General features: G+C 42.0%; 2 protein-coding genes across 2 annotated transcripts in view; one reads left to right on the forward strand and one right to left on the reverse strand.

Moving 5' to 3' along the window:
- The window catches only part of MSS51 (MSS51 mitochondrial translational activator), a 13926-nt gene extending 4568 nt beyond the window's left edge, over positions 1 to 9358 (forward strand). The window contains exons 2-6 of the mRNA XM_072416979.1: positions 3827 to 4013; positions 4105 to 4260; positions 4593 to 4717; positions 5811 to 6374; positions 9261 to 9358. Coding sequence (XP_072273080.1) covers positions 3844 to 4013; positions 4105 to 4260; positions 4593 to 4717; positions 5811 to 6374; positions 9261 to 9358 — 1113 coding nt within the window. The 5' untranslated portion in view covers positions 3827 to 3843. The remainder of the gene's footprint in view (positions 1 to 3826; positions 4014 to 4104; positions 4261 to 4592; positions 4718 to 5810; positions 6375 to 9260) is intronic.
- A 4473-nt stretch (positions 9359 to 13831) lies between these two features.
- Positions 13832 to 20043, reverse strand: part of LOC140335034 (cytoplasmic phosphatidylinositol transfer protein 1-like) — a 50244-nt gene continuing 44032 nt past the window's right edge. The window contains exon 10 of the mRNA XM_072417386.1: positions 13832 to 17900. Coding sequence (XP_072273487.1) covers positions 17614 to 17900 — 287 coding nt within the window. The 3' untranslated portion in view covers positions 13832 to 17613. The remainder of the gene's footprint in view (positions 17901 to 20043) is intronic.

A 20043-nucleotide genomic window follows, 5' to 3' on the forward strand; every position in this document is an offset into this window, starting at 1 on the left:
GGACAAGAACTGTGGAGGGATTTGAAGGCAAAGCACAGGAGATGAATTTGATTCTAAGGTGAAATGGAAGCCAATGAAGAGAACTACAAAGAGATGCAGCAGAAGAGGAGCGGAGGGAAGGATGGATGATACAGCATTCATAATAGATTGTGGAGGAAAGAGTCGGGTCGGGTCAGTAGCTGAGATTCTTCCTCCTGCTCTTGAATTATTATCACTTACAATGATTTATGTGTATGTTATGTCTAAATTGACAGTATATCTCTGTATAGTATTTAATTAATTTTAATAAACCGAACTAAACTTTTTATTGAATTGGGTTGATCATTGAAACCATTTTAGTTCTGAGGTCTCACTCTTACTAAGCCATAGAAAATCTTTGGCTCATTTATGGATGTAATGTGTCACTACTGCTATACAGGTATGGATGAAAGTTTTGTTTTCCTCTGAAGAAGCCAATATTGCGAAACGTGTCGGGAGCCGAAATATAATTTACAATAATCAACATCATTGTGTAAGGTTAAGTTCAAACGTGTGGTGAGACTGTGCTGTGGTTTCTCCTTTCCTTGCACCCCTTATCAATCACAATGTGCTCCCACCTGAGATACTACCGTGGGCAGTGAATGGGAGTCATGGTTCGGGGTTCAGTACCTCCTGCTGCTACTCACCATCAAATCGGGGAACATGGATTCATTGACAGCAGATGGCCAGCCTTAGGAGCCACATTGGAAGGTCTTTTACCACTGATACATAACCCAAGGAATGTATGTTGTTCCAATCTGGGTTTAGTTGGGTTTTAAAGCGGTTTTTCATTCAGTAAAAGGCGTATGCTTACAGCAGTAAATCAGAAGGGCGTGAAAGACCCTAAATACTCCACAGTGCAAGTCTGACAGTTCATATCCAGCCTCCTAATTTGTATGTTTGGGGTGACCCCCCAGCACGTGTCACTAATAACCATGTCCTAGGAGCAGTCCATGTACCTCTGTGTATTTTAGGATTAGTGGTATGCGTCAGGATTAAAGTGTCAAAAAGACTAATGTGTGCAAGGTTACCCCAGCCCTGACCCCTATTTTGCAGCCCTCTGGTGTCACTCACACTTGTGCTATGGTTGTCCTATATATCGTTAGTCCCATAGGAGGTGACAGCTCTTTTACAGGAGATTCCTGGCCGGTGAGGAAGCCACTAATTATAGGACAGACATCTCTCCCTCCTCACTCGCTGCCATAACACGGACTGACAGTGATGAGTGTCAGATGATGGGCCTTTTATGTGTGGCCGTGTCTGATATTCAGCCAATTTAATCAGGTGGTGAGCTAATATTAAGATATGGGATTAAAACAATAATGCAAAGAGACAAGGTTGTTAATTTCTTGCAGGAGAAAAAGGAATCGTCCATCTATCGCCAGCAGGTAAGTGATATAGATTCGGTATAGGGTAACCTATGGATAACTATAGGTTTCATTCAATAACCTATAACAAATTTGTTGCAATGCAGTGGAGTTTGTTTGTACTGAGTATAGCACCTTTTATTAATTTAAACCGCTGAAATAATATTCAGGTCTTGGAGAACCCCAGCCAAAGCCAATATCATGGGCACGGTGGCTCAGAGGTAGCCCTTCTGCCTTTTCAGTCCTAGCTCCCAGGTTCAAATCTTGGCAAGGACAGTATCTGCATGGAGTTTGCAGGTTCTCTCTCGGTACTCTGGTTTCTTCCTACATCCCAAAGACATTCAGTAAGGTTAATTGGCTTCCCCTCAAAATTGACCTTACACTGTATTAATGACATATGACTATAGTAGGGACATTAGATTATGAGCTCCTTTGAGGGACAGTTAGTGACATGACTATGGACTTTGTACAGCACTGTGTAATATGATGGTGCTATATAAATACTGTGTAATAATATTAGTGAAAAGAATGCCTCCCTACAGTGATGACTAGAATACTACTTTTATAGACAACTATAAACATCATTAGAGTCATGGAGCTGGGTCTACCAAATGGAGTTGGCCTCATACCTATACAGGCATCATCAAATGAGTGGGAACAGTCAGCCAAAGTTTGAGGAACCCCGTAGCGAACTTTGGAGGAAACCTAGGGTTTCACAGAACCCAAGTTGAGAATGGTATGTAAATAATAGTCAACTTTAGATTGTTCGATCTATCTCCAGCAGTTAGGTGATTTGCACTCAGCGTTAGGTAGCTTATGGAAAACTATAGGCTGAGATCAGTAATCCAAATCAAGTTGGTTACCAGATGGCGTTGGCCCCAGAATTATACAGGCATCATCAAATTGGTTGTCAACCTAAGGTTCCACAGAACCCTGACTGAGAATGGCTGATGTATAGGAAACTTTACATTTCTCTATTTAGCTTTAGCAGGTAGGTGATATGGATCCAGTATAGGGTAACTTCTGGATGACTATAGGCTTGGATCAATATTCTATACCAAGTTTTCTTGGCAGACTTACGCAGTTCAAATGTACATTTAGTATTTAGACATTTAGCTTTAATATTTATTTGGGTCTTCAGAGAACCCCTACTAAAACTAATTTATTGGGGGTCAGTAGAAAAAAAAAGCCTCCTAAATTGATGGCCAGGGGAAAGAATGCCCCCTCTCCCCACCACCACTATGATAGATAGAATTCCAACCTTTATAGGCAACTAAAAACAACATTATAGTCATGCATTTGGCTTTACCAATTGGTGTTGTCCCCAGAACTAAGCAAACATCATCAAATAGGTTGTCTATCAGACATGATTTGAGGAAAACCACTGAAGGAACCCTGGTTGACAATGGCTAATGTATAGGGAACTTTAGATTTATCCATTTATCTCCAGCAGATAATGGATATGGATCTGGTATAGGGTAACTTCTGGATAACTATATATATATTGTATTATTAATCTATAACAAGTTTTCTTGGTAGACTTATGCAGTCGGATTGTAATGAGTACAGTATCCTTTCTCAACCCTTTTACTCCAGGAACCCCTAAAAAAATATTAGGCTGAGTCTACCATATGGCGTTGGCCCCAGAACCATGCAGGCATCATCAAAAAAGTTGTCAATCAGCCATGCTTTGAGGAACCCCAAGCAACCTCTGGGAGAACCGTGGTTGAGAATGGCTGGTTTGTGGACAACTGAAAAAACTATTACAGTCATTAGGCTTCTACAAAATGGCGGTGTTGGTACCAGAACTATGCAGGTTTCAATAAATGGGAGGTCAATCAGCCACAGTTCCAGGAACCCCTATCAATCTCTTGAGGAACTCTGGAAAGCCCCCTTATAACAGTGGATGGAATACGACCTTCATAGACAACTAAAAACATTCCATATGGTGTTGGCCCAAAAGGCATGTGGGCATCATCAAATAGGTTGTCCATCAGCCATAGTTTGAGGAACCCCAAAAACCCTATCAAGGAACCCTGGTTGAGCATGGCTGGATTGTAGTAAATTTTGGATTTACCAACAGTGGAAAAGTGACAAACTAACTTGGAATCACATTGAAGGGATGAGATTGAGCAGCTTGTTGTATAATTCTCACATTTGATGGTGGAATGAATGAAGTTCATGTGCTTGTGCAACCAATAGAAGCTACAAACAGGAATAAAAACGGTGAACTCTACACCCCGCAATTCAAAGTCACAAATATATTTTGGCCAAAGATGGCAGTAAAAATTTTCTATATTCATGACCCAATCCCATATCTAACTTTTGACTTGCAATCATTCCATCACACTTGAAAGTTTTTTTGTTCTGATTTTTGGGTACCAAAGGAAATTTGAAGAACTCTGATAATCTTTATCCACTTTCTGTCTTCTCCAATGCAGCCTTATATCTCAACACAATGGCTGAGACAAAAGTGCCACCCGCCAAAGCGAAATCTAAAGCAGCCTCTGGGGCCACAAGCAGCTACTACACCGACTCCCTGGGGTTTATGGCCATGGACAGCAATGTACCCGGCTTGTCCAATGTCATCCTGCAGAAACTGAACATGAGGAGCTTCGAGGAGTACAGGTGACTCCATATTGTCAATGTAATAAAGCTGAGCTCTGTTGTTACAAAGTGTTAGCATTTCATGTCTGTCTGCCATTCTCCACTATTACAGATCTGCAGTGGAAGGTAACAGTCTTTCTGCAAATTTTGGCATCAAATCATATGCAGAGATGTTTCAGAAGATGGAGGACACCTACAAATTCTGTGCTCAATGCAAGAAGCTACCGTCCAGTCTTTCCGGTGCCCATGGTATGAGACGCTGTAAAAGGTAAGTTCATCTCAGGCTCGGATTTGGCTTAATAGAAGACTTTTGACCATTGGTGTTGGGGTTGGCCTATGGAAAATTTAAGGAGCAATCTTATCATGCAGGGTGCGTCAAAAACAGGGTGCAGCTCTAGACCCAAAATGTCCACCTTTATTGGTCAGAAGTGGCTGTAGAAATTATAAATATTACCAGGTCACCCTATCTGGAGTGTAATCAGTGCCAATGGGATACCAGATGATGGGCATCTGGGTTCACTTTAAATACCCCCAAAGCAGAATGCCCCTTGAATGTATTCCAAAATGTCACTAGCTTAAGTTTTGAACCCTTCCTTGCAGGTGTCAGAACGTTTACTATTGCAGCTCGGAGTGTAACAGGGAAAACTGGCCGGTGCACAAGAAGTTCTGCAGGAAACTAAAACTGGCTGCCATTGACAGATTGGTGGAGTGGCTGATCTTTACAGGTGAGTTCATCAGAGGTAATTACAAAGAAAAAAAGTTTGGGTATGTAAATTTATTGATGTTACAAGGGTATGGCTGAAAAATGACCTCCATGCCACCCAGTAATGATGCCCTTGAAATATATATATATGGCACTTCATTTGGCTGCCAATAGATTGGTCATTTTGGCTGGCCAATCCTGAGATCTAAATGGCCCTACAAGAATGCAAAGGCAGGTTGGTACCTCTTCTTTGGTGCATTACACAATTAGCTTGGCCACCATGATTGCACCTAAATGAACTAGAACATTTTAAAATTTACAATGTATCTGGATATGTAAAGCACGACAAGTGCTTGGTCGACATACCAACTTTTATTAAAATTTATTAGATACTGGCATCTCATTTCTCCAAGGTGAAACAGTGGTAACTTGCCCCCATCCAGGGCATTAGAAAAACCACATGATGGATGGTTCTCACCATGGATCCTCGATAATGTGGAATAGTCATGGTGATAGGAACATGTCTAGGGTAGGAGATGAAAATACAAAGGAAAACCCAATGCTGCAGGAGAATTAAGAAGCCACCATGAAAATGTTCTCTTCTGAAAAAAGGGAAAATATTTGGAAGAATTACATAAATCATAAAATTGAAAGAGTTTGGCTTTTTTTTTTACTTTCACCAACTCAAGTGGAGGTTCTTCTGGCCAAATATTGAACAAGCAGAAATAATATTTTAATAAATTAGCAGGTCACCCCATCCAGATGGCCATCAGAGCCAATGAGGTACCAGAACTTCTAGTGCTCAGGACATACATTTTTCACATCCTATGATTGACTCCTGGGGGTGGAAATGTGTCCAGAGTAATAAAAAATTGGTATTTGCATAAAACCTTAAATCCAAACCTCACCCAAAACTTCTTCTGACCAAATACTGAATAACACACAGAAATAATATCTAAAAATATTAGGAAAGTTAGGTCCTAGGACCTGGCTGGACTTGATCTGGTTTGGAGAAGTGCAAGACAGAAGTGGGAAACCATGGTGGTGGTGGTGGGAGGGTAAAGCCTACCTTATGACAATTGGCAATTTTGGATCATTTTCTGTTTTTCACATAGGAGATATTCCTTTTGCTACCTTGCCTTGGACCATGCCCATTTCTAATGTGAAGACCTGGGATGACTGGTTTGCCATGCAGGAGAACCTTGAGGTGAAAATAGAAAACATCATGGCAAGCCGTTACATGGGGCTACTCTGGTCCAACTGTGGAAAGCCAAAACCTGAAAATGCAGAACTTCGAGAGTCTATCAAACGCTTGACAGCCGACTTCTTCACTAGGCCTATGACTATTGGTTTTGCTATGAACGCTTTCCGAGTCGATCCCTACACTGGTCCCATCACCGTACATGTGGTTGGTGCCTCTCACATTGAGACTTTGAACATCCGCGTCACAGACTATGACGATCTTGCCAAGATGTATCCAGGGAACCAGGGTCTGGAGGTGGTTATGGTGGGCCCGGAAGTAGTCAATGGCCCAGTGATGAGACCTCCGCTGACGGCTTTTGGCCCACGTGGGAAGGTCTACCTGAGTGGTTACAAAGCCCTATACCATGTGTTCTGGGAGACAATGGTGGAGAACAAACGAGCGGCAAGGCCTGATCTTGTGGTTGGCTTCCATCCAGGTATTTATTGCTATCTCTGTTCATCTGTGCATCGTGATACTTGATCCACCACCAATCAGGATGTGTGGAATGTAGAACTTTCAGAAACAGAACTCAGAAACAGAGCTGAAATGCAATCCAAAGCTTCTGTAGCCATAAAACTTTCTGTCAGAGCTTGTGAGAAAGAGGCATCGTGTAAAGCTGTATCATTAACAAGTGACAAAAGAATACGGGCTATATATACACTGCCAAAAAATATATGGTCATTAAAGAGAAAGGCTTACGTTGGGGCCAGTTCTATTTTTGTTTTGTTTTTTTTAGGGTTATATATTTCATAGTACTTGGTCCTGGTGTCCAACACTTTTTGGAAATTGTGGGTGATATCCCCATCCCTCATTGCCACCTTACAGGAATGCTTCAAAGGGCTGGAGGCAAGGTTGGACTGAAAAAAAAAACCTTTGGTGGGCCACAGCCCTATGTCCTATAAATCTGTGCCCAGTGGACTCCTGGCTGCTATACATACAGTTCCACTTTATCAGGAAAGCTATGGGTTCTGGTTGGCCCTTCTGCTCAATACCTTCCCAGTTACCGTTGGCTGGAGGCCATGTTCCGGGGACTTCTAGTTTTCCAGTGTTGAGGTATGGTGCCATCCCATGCACCTGCCATAGCGCCATATTTTTGTAAAAACCTAATTGAGAAAAAAAGGAGAAAGATGCACAGTTGGCAAAATAATTGTTTACAACATAATAATAAACTTGCTGACAAGGTAGGTCATCATTGGTCAAGCCCCATTCCACTGACTGGGGTATTAGACCAATAAACTATACATGAAAATCCCTTGATTACATCTTTTTGGTGAAAAAAATAATTAAAAAAAAACGAAAGAATGCTAGACGCCTCTACCCGACTCGTTGCACCTACTGGATTCTTCAGGGGTATTGTTGAGGGCACTTAAGTTCATATAGGTGTGGTTCACTTTTAGTGGGATTTCTAAAAGGCGGAAAAAGTCAAGGTAACTGGTGCTTTGAAAAGGTATACCTGTATAGATAAATACAGGGGTTAGGAATGATTGACAGAGGGATGCATCAATACCTCTGAAGAAGCCAGTAGGCGAAACGCTTCTGGTATAGAGGCGTCTAGCCTTCTTTTGTTATTTTTAGTTCTTTTTCTCACTAGAAACATGTAATCTAGGCATTTCCATGTATAGCTTATTGGTCACCCAGTCAGTCAGACGCGTTTCGCCTACTTTAGGGTATTGATGCATTCCTCTGCCAAGCACTCAGTTATTCCAGACCCCTGACTTATTTATCTTTACATGTACCTTTTCTTTTTCTCCCTTTTGGAAATCCCACTAAAACTGAACCTTTGCTAATTGAACATAGGAGCCCTCAACAATACCCCTGAAGAAGCCAGTAGGTGAAACGAGTTGGGCATGGAGGTGTCTAGCGTTAGTCATAGAGGTGTCTTTTGTTAGTTGCCTCATCAAGAAGATTTCCATATAAAGCTTAATGGTCTAATACCCTAGTCAGTGGAATGGGGCTTGACCAATCATCTATGACCTACCTTGTCAGCAAGTTCATTATTATGTTGTATGGATGCTATCTTTAAACAATTATATTGCCGACTCTAACACCCCATCTTTCTCCTTTTATTTCTCTATAATATTGCAACTCACATTCTTGTGAGTGGGGTTTGGTAAAACCAATCCAATAACGGAGAGAAGTCTGTTTCTCCTTTTCTTACCCTTAAAATTTTTGCAAAAACTATTTGATTTAGATTTTTTGTCAATATGGTATATTTTGGGTGGGAACTGTACCTAAAGCTGACCTTATATCTTAAAGTATGGTCAAAGCCAGGAGGCAAAAGTAGAAACCTTGTCCTTGCTGTCAGTGGCCAATGTCACCGGGAGAGAAACTGACTAAGAACCCTAGGGGTCTATATATATATAAAAGCAGTGAATCTGGCTTTCAGAGAAACATTTCCCGGTAAGGAATGCCACAGGTCAAGGTGTTTTTAATGGCAATGGTTGAACACGACAGGAAGTGAAGGGAAATCTCACTAAAAGATAGCAAAAACACCCAAAAAAACCTGGCAAATGTCCCCTACTGTATGCAAAGCTAAAAAAAATATTTTGGCTTTGGAAGCCGTATAAATCTTTGAACACATTATCACAGGATGAGCTCAGTGGTGCCAGGTTACCATCTGATACTACAAATTCTCCCAACTCAGTCATTACGTCTTTAGAAGGAGCCAAGCCATGCCACGAATTTATGGGCCGTGTAGAGGTTTAGCTAAGAATCTCCTGTGAAGCCCCTATTATGCGACCCTTGCCTGCCAGAATCGGTAGCTTGAATCCCCAGCACAGCAAGAAAGAGCCCAAATAATCTCCCAGTTACGCCAGTAAAAGTGTTGTGGAGATACTCGGGGACAGCTGTACATACAACATGGAGCCTGAGAGCCAGCCAGACAGGTGGTTAAGTGAGGTCACACGCAGCATGGATGGGCAGGGAATGGGAAATACTGGGGAATGCAGATTACACTTAGATTTACAGAGACTTATTGGGGATTTAACGATTGTTCTGGAGATTTAGAGGTTAAAGGATTAATCAGCGTAAATGAGAAACAGCAATAAAGAGTATCTAAACCTTAGGATATAAATGTCATATATTACAGATACCAGTCTTTAGTTTTTGTGGCTGTATTTGTTTACTTTTTCCTTTTTTTTTGCACCCCTATGATAAATGACCCCCTTAAGATTTGGTTTTACTTAACTGCAGTCCCGCTCTCTGCCTGCAGGTGGAGCTAGTGTACATGTGCAGATATGTAGAGTATAAAGGGAAACACTTTTTAGGACTAATAAGGAGTCCATTGGATAATCACAAACTCATCGTACTTTACATTTTGCAGGATTCCACGCGTCGCAGGGTCTGGCAGAAGGTTGGCTTCCCACCTTGCTTCTCCTGCGGGATTATAACATCCCCTGTCTCTTTACCATGTACAGGTAAGTGGAAAGAGGCAGTCCCTCCAACCAGGAAAGTGGCTGGAGGGCAGATTTAATGAAGGAGGCTGGAGGTCAGATTTAATGAAGAGGGGGATGAATGTCAGATTTAATGAAGGGGGCTGGAGGTCAGATTTAATGAAGGGGGTCTGGAGGTCAGGTTTAATAAAGAGGAGACTGGAGGTCAAATTTATTATAGAGGATGCTGGAGGGCAGATTTATTGAAGGGGAGGCTGGAGGTCAGATTTATTGAAGGGGGTCTGGAGGTCAGATTTAATATGGAGGAGGCTGGAGGGCAGATTTATTGAAGGGGAGGTTAGAGGTCAGATTTATTGAAGGGGGTCTGGAGGTCAGATTTAATATGGAGGAGGCTGGAGGGCAGATTTATTGAAGGGGAGGCCAGAGAGCAGATTTCATAAAGGGGAGGGTGGAGGGCAGATTTCTCTAGTGCCCCTTTGATTGCCAAGCAGTGCAGTCAACATTCTTGCTGAACCAATCTGAGATACAATTTATTATTTACACTATTTATTTGTAGTGAGTCAGGAACCTCAGGAGATGTTCCCATTGGAATCCTGTAGGAAAATAGCTAGGGTTCCAATGACATAAAGTAAGCCTTACCTACCCTCCATCCCCCGTCCAGTAGAAGCACCTATTCAATGAAAGCACTCTCATTGGACAGGAAAAAAACAGATAGGCAGGGCTTAAGCACAGGAGTGCAAAGTCAAAAATGGAACCCTAATTTGGATTCCTAATGGAACTGCCAATGGACCTCCAATGGTGAGCATCTCCCTCCCCACACCAGGGCCAAGTGCTGGTTTTGCCTGCAGGGTTATGAATTTTAAAGATTTACCATATTCACAATCTTGAAGGCCTCCTTTGGTCCCTATTGATGCCAACCCATACCATGAAGGACCACCGACCCTCCATTGTAAGGGAGGTCATTGAGGGCACACTGGCTTCCCCTAAACCTATCAAGCTCCCAAGAAGTAGTTGGGGGAAGTCTAGATCAGTCAACCAAGATCAGTACCAGGTCCTCTTCAGGTCCAGGTCCTCTTCCTCTATTCATCACAACTGCCTAAAATACAAACAGATCAGATCTAAATTTGGGTTGTCAACTACGCTTCTCCTGGTACTGTTGGCTTGGGACTGCTTGTTCTGGGGCAAAGGGGCTGTTGGCACCTCTGCCATATAAGTAGGATCAATGAGAACTTTGTTGAGGTTGTCAATGCAGATTGGCATGACTTTCCAAGTACGGCCCCCATATTTTCTTGGTTTGGCCCAAGTTTTGGATGAGAGAATTCTGAAGTGGTAATGATATGTTCCCGGTGACTTGTCCGGGCACAGCTTAGCAGAAGAGAGCTGCAAATATTAAGGTTGAAGATATTTCATAGTTCATATTAATAATATATTTTCTGGTTTGTTTTCTAGAAGGATAGTTCATTATTTATTAAAAGTTATTTTCTATTTCATTTTTGTGTTGGCTTATTATCTACCCTGTGTCATATGACCGGCTTGAGGAGCCGATGTTCAGCCATAGCTGCCAGGATAGGGATCCATCTGGTAACATTCCAGGTTAGCTTCCGAGAAAGTTGATGTTCTCATGTCATTATTTGACCCTCAAAGGGGGTCACAATCTAATTTCCTTACCATAATCATGTGTCATTAACACAGTCTAAGAACAATTAACCTAACTGCATGTTTTTGAGATGTGCGAGGAAACCGGAGAACATACAAACTCCATGCAGATAGTGTCCTGGCTGGGATTTGAACCTGGGACTCCAGTGATGCAAAGGTCAGAGTGCTAACCACTGAGCCACTGAAATATCATTATCAGTAAAGAAGATCCCCTTACATTGCTAGTTAGTGACATATGGACCCTCATACATTGGTGATCAGTAGAGAAGAGTCCCCTTACATTGATGGTCAGTGGAGCAAAGTCCCTTTACATTGCCTCTTACATTGCTGGTCAATGGATAATGGTGCTCATATATTGACGGTGAATGGATATTAGCCTTCTCACATTGATGGTGAATCGAAAATGGCGCCCTCACATTGATGGTGAATGGATACTGGTGCTCTCTTACATTGATGGTGAATGGATAATGGCGCTCTCCTATTGATGGTGAATAGATAATGGCGCTCTCTTACATTGATGGTGAAAGGATAATGGCGCTCTCACATTGATGGTGAATGGCTAATGGCGCTCTCTTACATAGATGGTGAATGAATAATGGCTCTCTCTTATTGATGGTGAAGGGATAATGGCACTCCCTTACAATGATGGTGAATGGATAATGGCACTCTCACGTTGATGGTGAATGGATAATGGTGCTCTTACATTGATGGTGAATGGATAATGGCGCTCTCACATTGATGGTGAATGATTATTGGTGCTCTTACATTGATGGTGAATGGATAATAGCACTCTGTTATTGATGGTGAATGGATTATTGTGCTCTTACATTGATGGTGAATGGATGTTGGTGCTCATATATTGATGGTGAATGGATAATGGCACTCTCTTATTGATGGTGAATGGCTAATGGCGCACTCTTACATTGATGGTGAATGGATAATGGCGCTCTCACATTGATGGTGAATGGATAATGGTGCTCTTACGTTGATGGTGAATGGATGTTGGTGCTCATATATTGATGGTGAATGGATAATGGCTCTCTCTTTTTGATGGTGAATGGATAATGGCGCTCTCTTACATTTGATGGTGAATGGATAATGGCGCTTTCACATTGATGGTGAATGGATAATGTTGCTCTTACATTGATGGTGAATGGATAATGGCGCTCTCACATTGATGGTGAATGGATAATGGTGCTCCTTGTTGATTATCAATGAAGAAACATCCTCTTACAATAGTGGCCAAGGGAGTGACAACACTTTTATCTTGGGGGTCAATGGGAAGAGCAGCATACTTAACGGCTAAAAAGCTCATTAGTGACAGAGGGTACTTACTTGAGAGACACAAAGATGGGTTCCACTGAGAACCAACACCACTGGCTCTGCCGAGGAACATTGTTACCATAGCTTTGCAGACTCTCATATAGGAGATCAGTCTTCCACTGCTCAATGATCAAGGAACCCCAAGCAAGCTCTGGGGAAACTCTGGTTAGGAAAAGTGGCTCCGAGAGATGACTATGATCAGAGGGAGTTCTGGCCCTACTGGGGAGCTGTTTGAGCCTGTACCCACCATAGGTGAAACAAAGGATTTACAGAAGCCTGGATGAAAACTAGAGGAATGTATTTTGAAATGTGTAAAAAAAATTGAGATATGGGTAAGATTTAAATAGTAATGTATTTTGCCAACACATATCAAGAATATGCAGTTTGTATACTCTGCCACTAGGTGGCGCCGTGGCCTTTGTGTTGCTGAGCAGGCTCCAGCTCCAAAGAAGTCAATTCAAGACATTCTTAAAGTGGACCTGTCCTCATATATATTTTCATTTTAAAACATGCATACCAAACATGTGCCAAAAATGTGCAAGTGTAAAACTTCCAGGTATTTCTTACCTTCCCCAGTTCTCCTTCGGGCAATCCATTATTCTTTTTTTCTTCAAGAGAAGGGCACCATCTTTGTTCAGGTTTTACTATCAAGGTTCTGATCACAGTTATGTCACCTCAGGTGCCTGTGGGGTTGTTTTCTGTGCTCGCAAATGTCTGGTTCAGATCAGGTCCTGCTGCAGCCTCCTATTGGTGGAGAAAAGACTGAGCAATTGCTTCCTTCAGCCTGCAGCAAAATGATGACCTAATCTCAGCCCAGGCAAAGTCACAGGTCAGCATCTCAATGAGAGCTTTTTGATAATAAAAAAGTTGAAAAAATGATTCTTTTGTATATTGTGACATATAAGGAATGATTCACTAAAGGAAATAAGGCTGTTGACTTAGCAAAGTGATCGATCACTCTGAATGTAAATGTAGAGAAAACTTTCCCCATATTCAGAATGCCCATTCACATGCAAGGAAACATGATTTTTTTGCTTGCACATGATTGGATAGCTGAAATCAGCAGAGCTTCAGCTCATTCACTAAGTGAATTATTTCTGATAGAATAATAATTCTCTGCATGTGAACAGCAAAGTAAATCAAATCCATATTGTCAGCATTTTTTCCCAGCAGATGTGTAGAGCAAAGCAACAATCTCAAGCCAGATGACTGTTGCCAGAGACGGACAAGTGTGCGTGTGCATTGTTCATCAATCCGTCCTGGTTGATTGAAGAACGACTGAGTGGTAACGACCCTTGGACTTTGCTATGGGGAGAGCACAGCAGGGTATGGTCACTCATTACCGTCCCCTCTCTATAGAACAGAATAATGCTGTATGTACAGCTCTCCTTCCTTCTTGATAATTTCCAGCAACAGAAATCTCTATGGCAGCTTAGTGACAGGTCCACTTTAATAACAATGGACTCCTTGTGTACCTTAGATCTCACCACATATATTAAAACCATTCAATCATTCAAGTAGCTCAGCTGTTATAAATGATTTTCCTTTATTTCTTACTGAAAAGTCTCACATTTTACTTTTGTAGTTAAAGCTACATATAATTCATTGAGTATTTAACTAATTTATTTCAGAATACCAAAGAAAAACCATAAAATGGTAACACATAAATAAAATACGAAATATGCCATATCAATGATAAACATGGGATTTCTCTCTCCTTTCATCTGAATGGCTCAGGGCTCACAAGAAATATACAAGAAATGTGTTGGCTTTTGGAAAATTAATATCCAGCATAGGTAAAGAAATAGAAAGAAATGATAAATGATTGTCAATGATACAACTCAATGAGCTGATGAACACTTGGCTGGGAGGTGGAAACGTTGTCAAGTGAAGAGCTTTGTTTTTGGATCGTCACACGATGGAGATCCCGTAAACTTGGCTTTTATGTCCACAAGATAATATCCTTTGACCTAATCTAAAGTTGATAGTCCAGCTTTAACTTGGGGGTTCCTCTGATTCTAGTTTGATTTATAAGGGGATCGAATTCCCTTCAGGGGAATAAGTTCCAACTCAAGAGGTAAGCCATGTCCCTTCAGAACCCCGATGAATCCATTACTGAGGAGCTCTCACTGGATGGAGATTGGCTCGTAGACGAGGTTGGGCTCCAAGTAATGTTGGACGCATATTACTGGATTGGTGCATAATATTGATCTATATATTCTAGATATGAATCCTTTACTCAGTTACCATCGTGTACTCATCAACCTGGAAAGCCAATGGATGGATTGGTACATGACCACCACCATTGGCTGGTGAATATTGGGAAACATTTTCAGCTGAATATTGACTGCTGGTTGATGAGTCCACAATGGTTACCGAGGGGTTGGAGAACAATGAGTACAAGGGTTTTAAATTCTCCCCTTTTGGGAATAAGTTCCATTGAAGTCGTAAACCCTGTCCCTTCAGAACCCCATTGAAGCCATTACTGAGGTACGGAGATTGGCTCATAGACAAGGCTGGGTTCCATGGTTACATCATGCACTCATCAACCAAGAGAGCCAGTGGATGGATTGGGTGCATGACCACCACCATTGGCTGGTGAATATTGGAAAACATTTCAAGCTGAATATTGTCTCTGCTAGTAATGTAAAGGATCCATATCAAGGGGATATATTCTTTACATGGTTACTATTGTGCACTCATCAGCCATTATGCCAATATCCATTTGGAAGCAATCTCCAATATTCACCAACCAATGGCGGCAAAGCCCTGTTATAGTGTGTCCCTCTGGTTCAAAAAACCAAGAGAGCCAATATTCACCTGATTCTGGATTGAATTCTCTCCTTTTGGGAATAAGTTCTTTTAAAGATGTAAGACATGGCCCCTCACATCCCCAATGAAGCCATCACTGATAACTCTCATTGGATGAGGAAAGAGACGTGGTTGAGAATAATCCCCAAGTAGTGCTGGTTGATAGGTGCATGACCTCCATCATTGGCTGGTAAATATTGGAAAACATTTCGAGCTGAATATTGACTCTGCTGGTTGATAAGTGCACGATAGTTACCATGTAAAGGATCCATATCAAGGGGATCATCACTTGAAAGCAATCTCCAATAGTGACCAGCCAATGCCAGCAAAGTTGTGTTGATAGTGTGTCCCTCTGGTTCTGGTTTTACTTTATTATTAGGGGATTGAATTCTCCCCTTTTGGGAATAAGTTCCATTAAAGATGTTAACCATGGCCCTTCAAAACAATGAAACTATTACTGATAACTGAGGTGCTCTCATTGGGTGGGGATAGGCAGGTGGCAAGTTTAGCTCCAATTTTAGCTCCAATGCTGGCCATACTCTAGTTGATGGGTGTATGACCACCACCATTGGTTGGTAAATATTGGAAAAGATTTCCAGCTGAATATTGAGTCTGCTGGTTGATAAATGCACGATGGTTACCATGTAAAGGATCTATATCAAGGGGATATCCTTTACATGGTTACCATTGTGCACTCGTCAGCCATTGTGCCAATATTCACTTGGAAGCATTCTCCAATATTCACCAACCAATGTGGGCAAAGCCATGTTGAAAGTGTGTTTCTCTGGTTCAGAAACCCAAGAGAGCCAATATTCACCTGAGTCTGGATCAAATTCTCCCCTTTTGGGAATAAGGTCCATTGAAGACATAAACCATGGCCCATCAGATCCCCAATGAAGCCATTCCTTTGGTGCTCTCTCATTGGATGGGGAAAGGCAGATGGATAAGGTTTCGATTCAAGTAATGCTGGCCATTCACTGGATGACCACCATCATTGGTTGGTGAAGATTGGAGAGCATTTCTGAATAATGGCTCTGCTGGTTGATGAGTGCACAATGGTCACCATGTAAACGATCAATATCAAGGAGATCATTGTGCACTCATCAGCTATTGAGCCAATATTCACTTGAAATTCTTTTTTACTCACCAGCCAATGCAAACAAAGCCATATTGATAATGTACACCGCAAAAAAAGGCCCCAAGGCTTGGTGGTTTATCAGAGATTTATCACAAACCTAGCACTACTAGCTCCTAGACAGGACTAGTTTTATGAGCATGGGAAAATATCTGACAGGTACACTTTAAAGAATAGTTCTAGGTCAATAAATTGAATTTTCTTACATTTTCTTTGAAAATGTCAGAAAATGTCAATCCAATACTACTACCAATTACCAGAGAAATGACATTAAAATTCGGCTGTATATTAATCAGTGGGCCATTGTCTATGGATTCAATTGACTTGCCTTCTGTTGTAACTCCAGGGACAGTTTTAGACAAATTGGGGCTCTTGGGAAATAAAAAGTGGGGGCTCAAATGCACAGCATTCCAGCTCTCTGCCTATCCTGCCATTCTGTAAATTGGGGCTCTAGTCTCTCCCCTCCTATTATGTGTTATTTCCCCTACCTCCTAGATTTTAATCTCTTCGGGGGAGGGTGCTCTCCTCCTGTGTCACTGTCTGTATTCGTCTGTCATTTGTATTGTATGTCATCTGTCAACCCCTATTTAATGTACAGCGCTGCGTAATATGTTGGTGCTATATAAATCCTGTTTATTATTAATAATAATAATAATAATAATAATAATATTAATAGAGAAGGTAGGGGTGCCGGGCATTAGCCCATTTCACCCTACCTGCTTGGAGCCAAACCCCGCCCCCCTGTCATTTCCTGTCCAATGAGAATATTTCAGTGGTCATTCTTCTCGGAAAATTTACCTGCCTTAAAAAAAGGTAATGCTGGTTAGCCATATAGCACAGCAAGATATGGGACACTGTGTATGTGCACTATTTTACATATCTATACATGTATATTTAAATAATTACCTGGTGTAGAATTTATTTTTAAATTAAAAAATATCAATAATAACAGCATATAAATCTGAAACCAAGCATTCCACCAAAGGACCAGATACTGATTGACAAGGAATATGGCTGTTGAGCACAATTTACTCCCCCTTTGTAGATTTAAATTTTACAAGTTCCTAATGATTCGACACTAGACATCTTCTTCGTACTTTGATTTCGGACTCTGCTAAATCAGATACATAGCCGTACAGATCAAATGGTTCAGTATTTATGGAAGATCCCCTTCCCGCTTGTAGGAGAAGAAGCCAACTCTCCTTTTGCCTAAGTCAAGGTAGACCACCTGTGTCTATTCCATCGTAGGGTTGACTTCTTCATGTCAGAGTCCATGAGGATCATTTTGGGTCTTCCCATAAATTGGGAAGGACTGGCCCATCTTTTGGGAGTGAAGTAGAAGACTCCAACTGTTGATTTCAGCTGTCGGTATTGGTGGGCGAGAGGTGATTGGAAGGTCCGTTGGCTCGTTCTCTAAGTTCTGGTAGAGTAAGTGTGTCCGGGGCTGAGGTCTTGCGTGGTCTTTCTTTGGGCAGGGAGAGAAATTCTGGAGGCTCACCAGTGATAGGGGTGGCTGGGGCACTACGGATAGCTGGGCACTGGGTTTCTGCGGTTATGGTGATGGTTGGGGCAACTGGTCCGATTTTCTCATTGGTGGCAGCTTGTGTCTCCTTCTCATACTCCCGAACCTCTTCCATGGTCATTCCTGTGGGGTAAAAACAGTCATTCGTTTATACAGGGAGACTCAAAAGCATTCTAAGTTTCTCTAAGCAGATGTAAGTTTCTGTTAATGTAGGGACATCCCCAGAACTTTATCACCCAAGAACCCTTTCCTACCCGGGACATATTTCTCACAAGGCCACTTAGGTCATAACCTAGAGTGCTGTGGGTACTATAGACGACATTTGTACTGCTATCCTGGTTGTAGTATTATCATTATAATACACAGGGGCAGACATAGGGAGGTGAAAAGTGCATTGCATGAGGGTCCTGGGCCCTTCTTAGCCAACAGGAGCACCCAAGGTGGTCTAAAATCAGTTCAGTGGGGGGAGGCCAAATCAGTTTCACACAGGGGCCCACTGTCGGCTGTGTCTGCCACTGATAATACATAAAAGTGCTTAGCATCGGGCTTTTATGACCACAACCTCCATGGTTGCTACCAATGACCATCCACTATCATCATGGCCACTCTCCAATATTTAACCCTAAGGAAGCTGGCCTAGGGAAGAAAAAGGGACAAAAAGAAAAAAATGTGTGTGGGCAGGCTGAAGGAAGTGAAGGTGCCATTGTTGTTTTGTTGAGATGTGTAAAGGGCATGTGGAAAGGGCAGTAAGGAAGGGATTAGGCAGAGTTCTGTAGTCCACAACTTGGTCCGGCAACACTAGTTGGGATTTCAGTGCAGGAAAGACACAGCGTTGTCAGCTTAAACAGGAAGTTAGGAGATCATTGGGTTCCTGGCACATCAATGAGTATTCTTTTGTGCTTGCTGCATTTTAAATAACAAAAACATGAAGAAATATGCATGTGGAGACAGTACATCTGATTGAGATAGCAGCAATTAGGTATACTGTCCCCAAGTCCCCTGCCACCTCCAAACCGCAGAGCTGAGCAGTGTGTTTATACCCCCACTGGGTGCACTTCTGGTTCATCGTACCCTCTACACGTCCTGTTCTTCACAGCAGTAGAGCGTTTTGCCCCAAGCACAGTCTGCATTGTTCCTAGAAATTGCCCCGTTGTTTTATTTGTATTGCCTTTCGTTTTATGATATCTGTATCGGGCTCGCTGTGTGTTTTCTTTAACTTTATTAAGTTACTCTACATTACTGCGTGTTCTTGTACTGCCTCCAAGGTATCATTGCTATATTGATTCACCAGGCTGATCATTCTCTTGGCACCTGCTGGAAGTTGGAATTGTGCTAAATTTAAAACATCCTACGTAAAGCAGAAAGAGAGATGAGTCTCAGGAGTGCAGGCTCCAGTTTTATTCCCTCCAGCGAAATTTCGTGACGTAGCTTTGCATGGTTATCAGGAGGGGTTGCAGGTCTCTGAGATGGAGCTCGTAATCTTCTTTAGCAGAAAAGTCTTTTACGCCTTGGCTAAGGGAGACCAGAGAGAGGGGATGGGAAGGAACTTCCGTTTTCCTCTGGCCAGCACTAATATTTGGCTGCACTGGTGTGGGGCTGAGTGGCAGTCAATGAGGGCCACAGATGGGGGCAAATGATGGGCATTTTAGAGTTATTGGCCATCTATTTAGCCTGGTGATTCGTGGAGGAAAATCATTCACAGCCTGGCCAACTTTATGACCATGAGTGAAGCTGATGATGGAATATATAAAGCTGTGTGCCAATGAACCCTTGACAAAATCAACCCCTGTTCACCAAGTCCACCAATAGCCTTTGGCACCATGGTATACTATCCTTACTCTACTTGTCAATTCTGAGAAAGAGCCTCTTGATTGCTTTTGTCCCCGCAAGACAAACTATCCCAGTTTTCCATTGCCCTCTGATGCCTACAAACCCTCTTCAACATACAATAACCCATTTTTACCAATCAGAATGTACTGTTTTGTTCTGCTCTTATCTGATGAAATCTTATTGGCTGCTGGGGGTTACAATCACAACATGAGAAAAAAATGGCTGGACCTTTCATTGCTGACTTTTTGGAAGGGTCAGGGATGTAATTTGAATCATGGCTCTACTACCTAATAAGTCAGTGACTAGGGACCGGGTCTCAGTCAGACCTTGGCAGCTACAAACTTGTTAAAGGTCATGGACTATACAGGTAGTGAAGCCAAACTGACAGGCCTGCAGCTTGTAAGTGAGCAATATTTGCTCTTGTGCTTCACTTTAT

This window comes from Pyxicephalus adspersus, chromosome 7, assembly GCF_032062135.1.
Source record: "Pyxicephalus adspersus chromosome 7, UCB_Pads_2.0, whole genome shotgun sequence".
Classification (NCBI taxonomy): domain Eukaryota; kingdom Metazoa; phylum Chordata; class Amphibia; order Anura; family Pyxicephalidae; genus Pyxicephalus; species Pyxicephalus adspersus.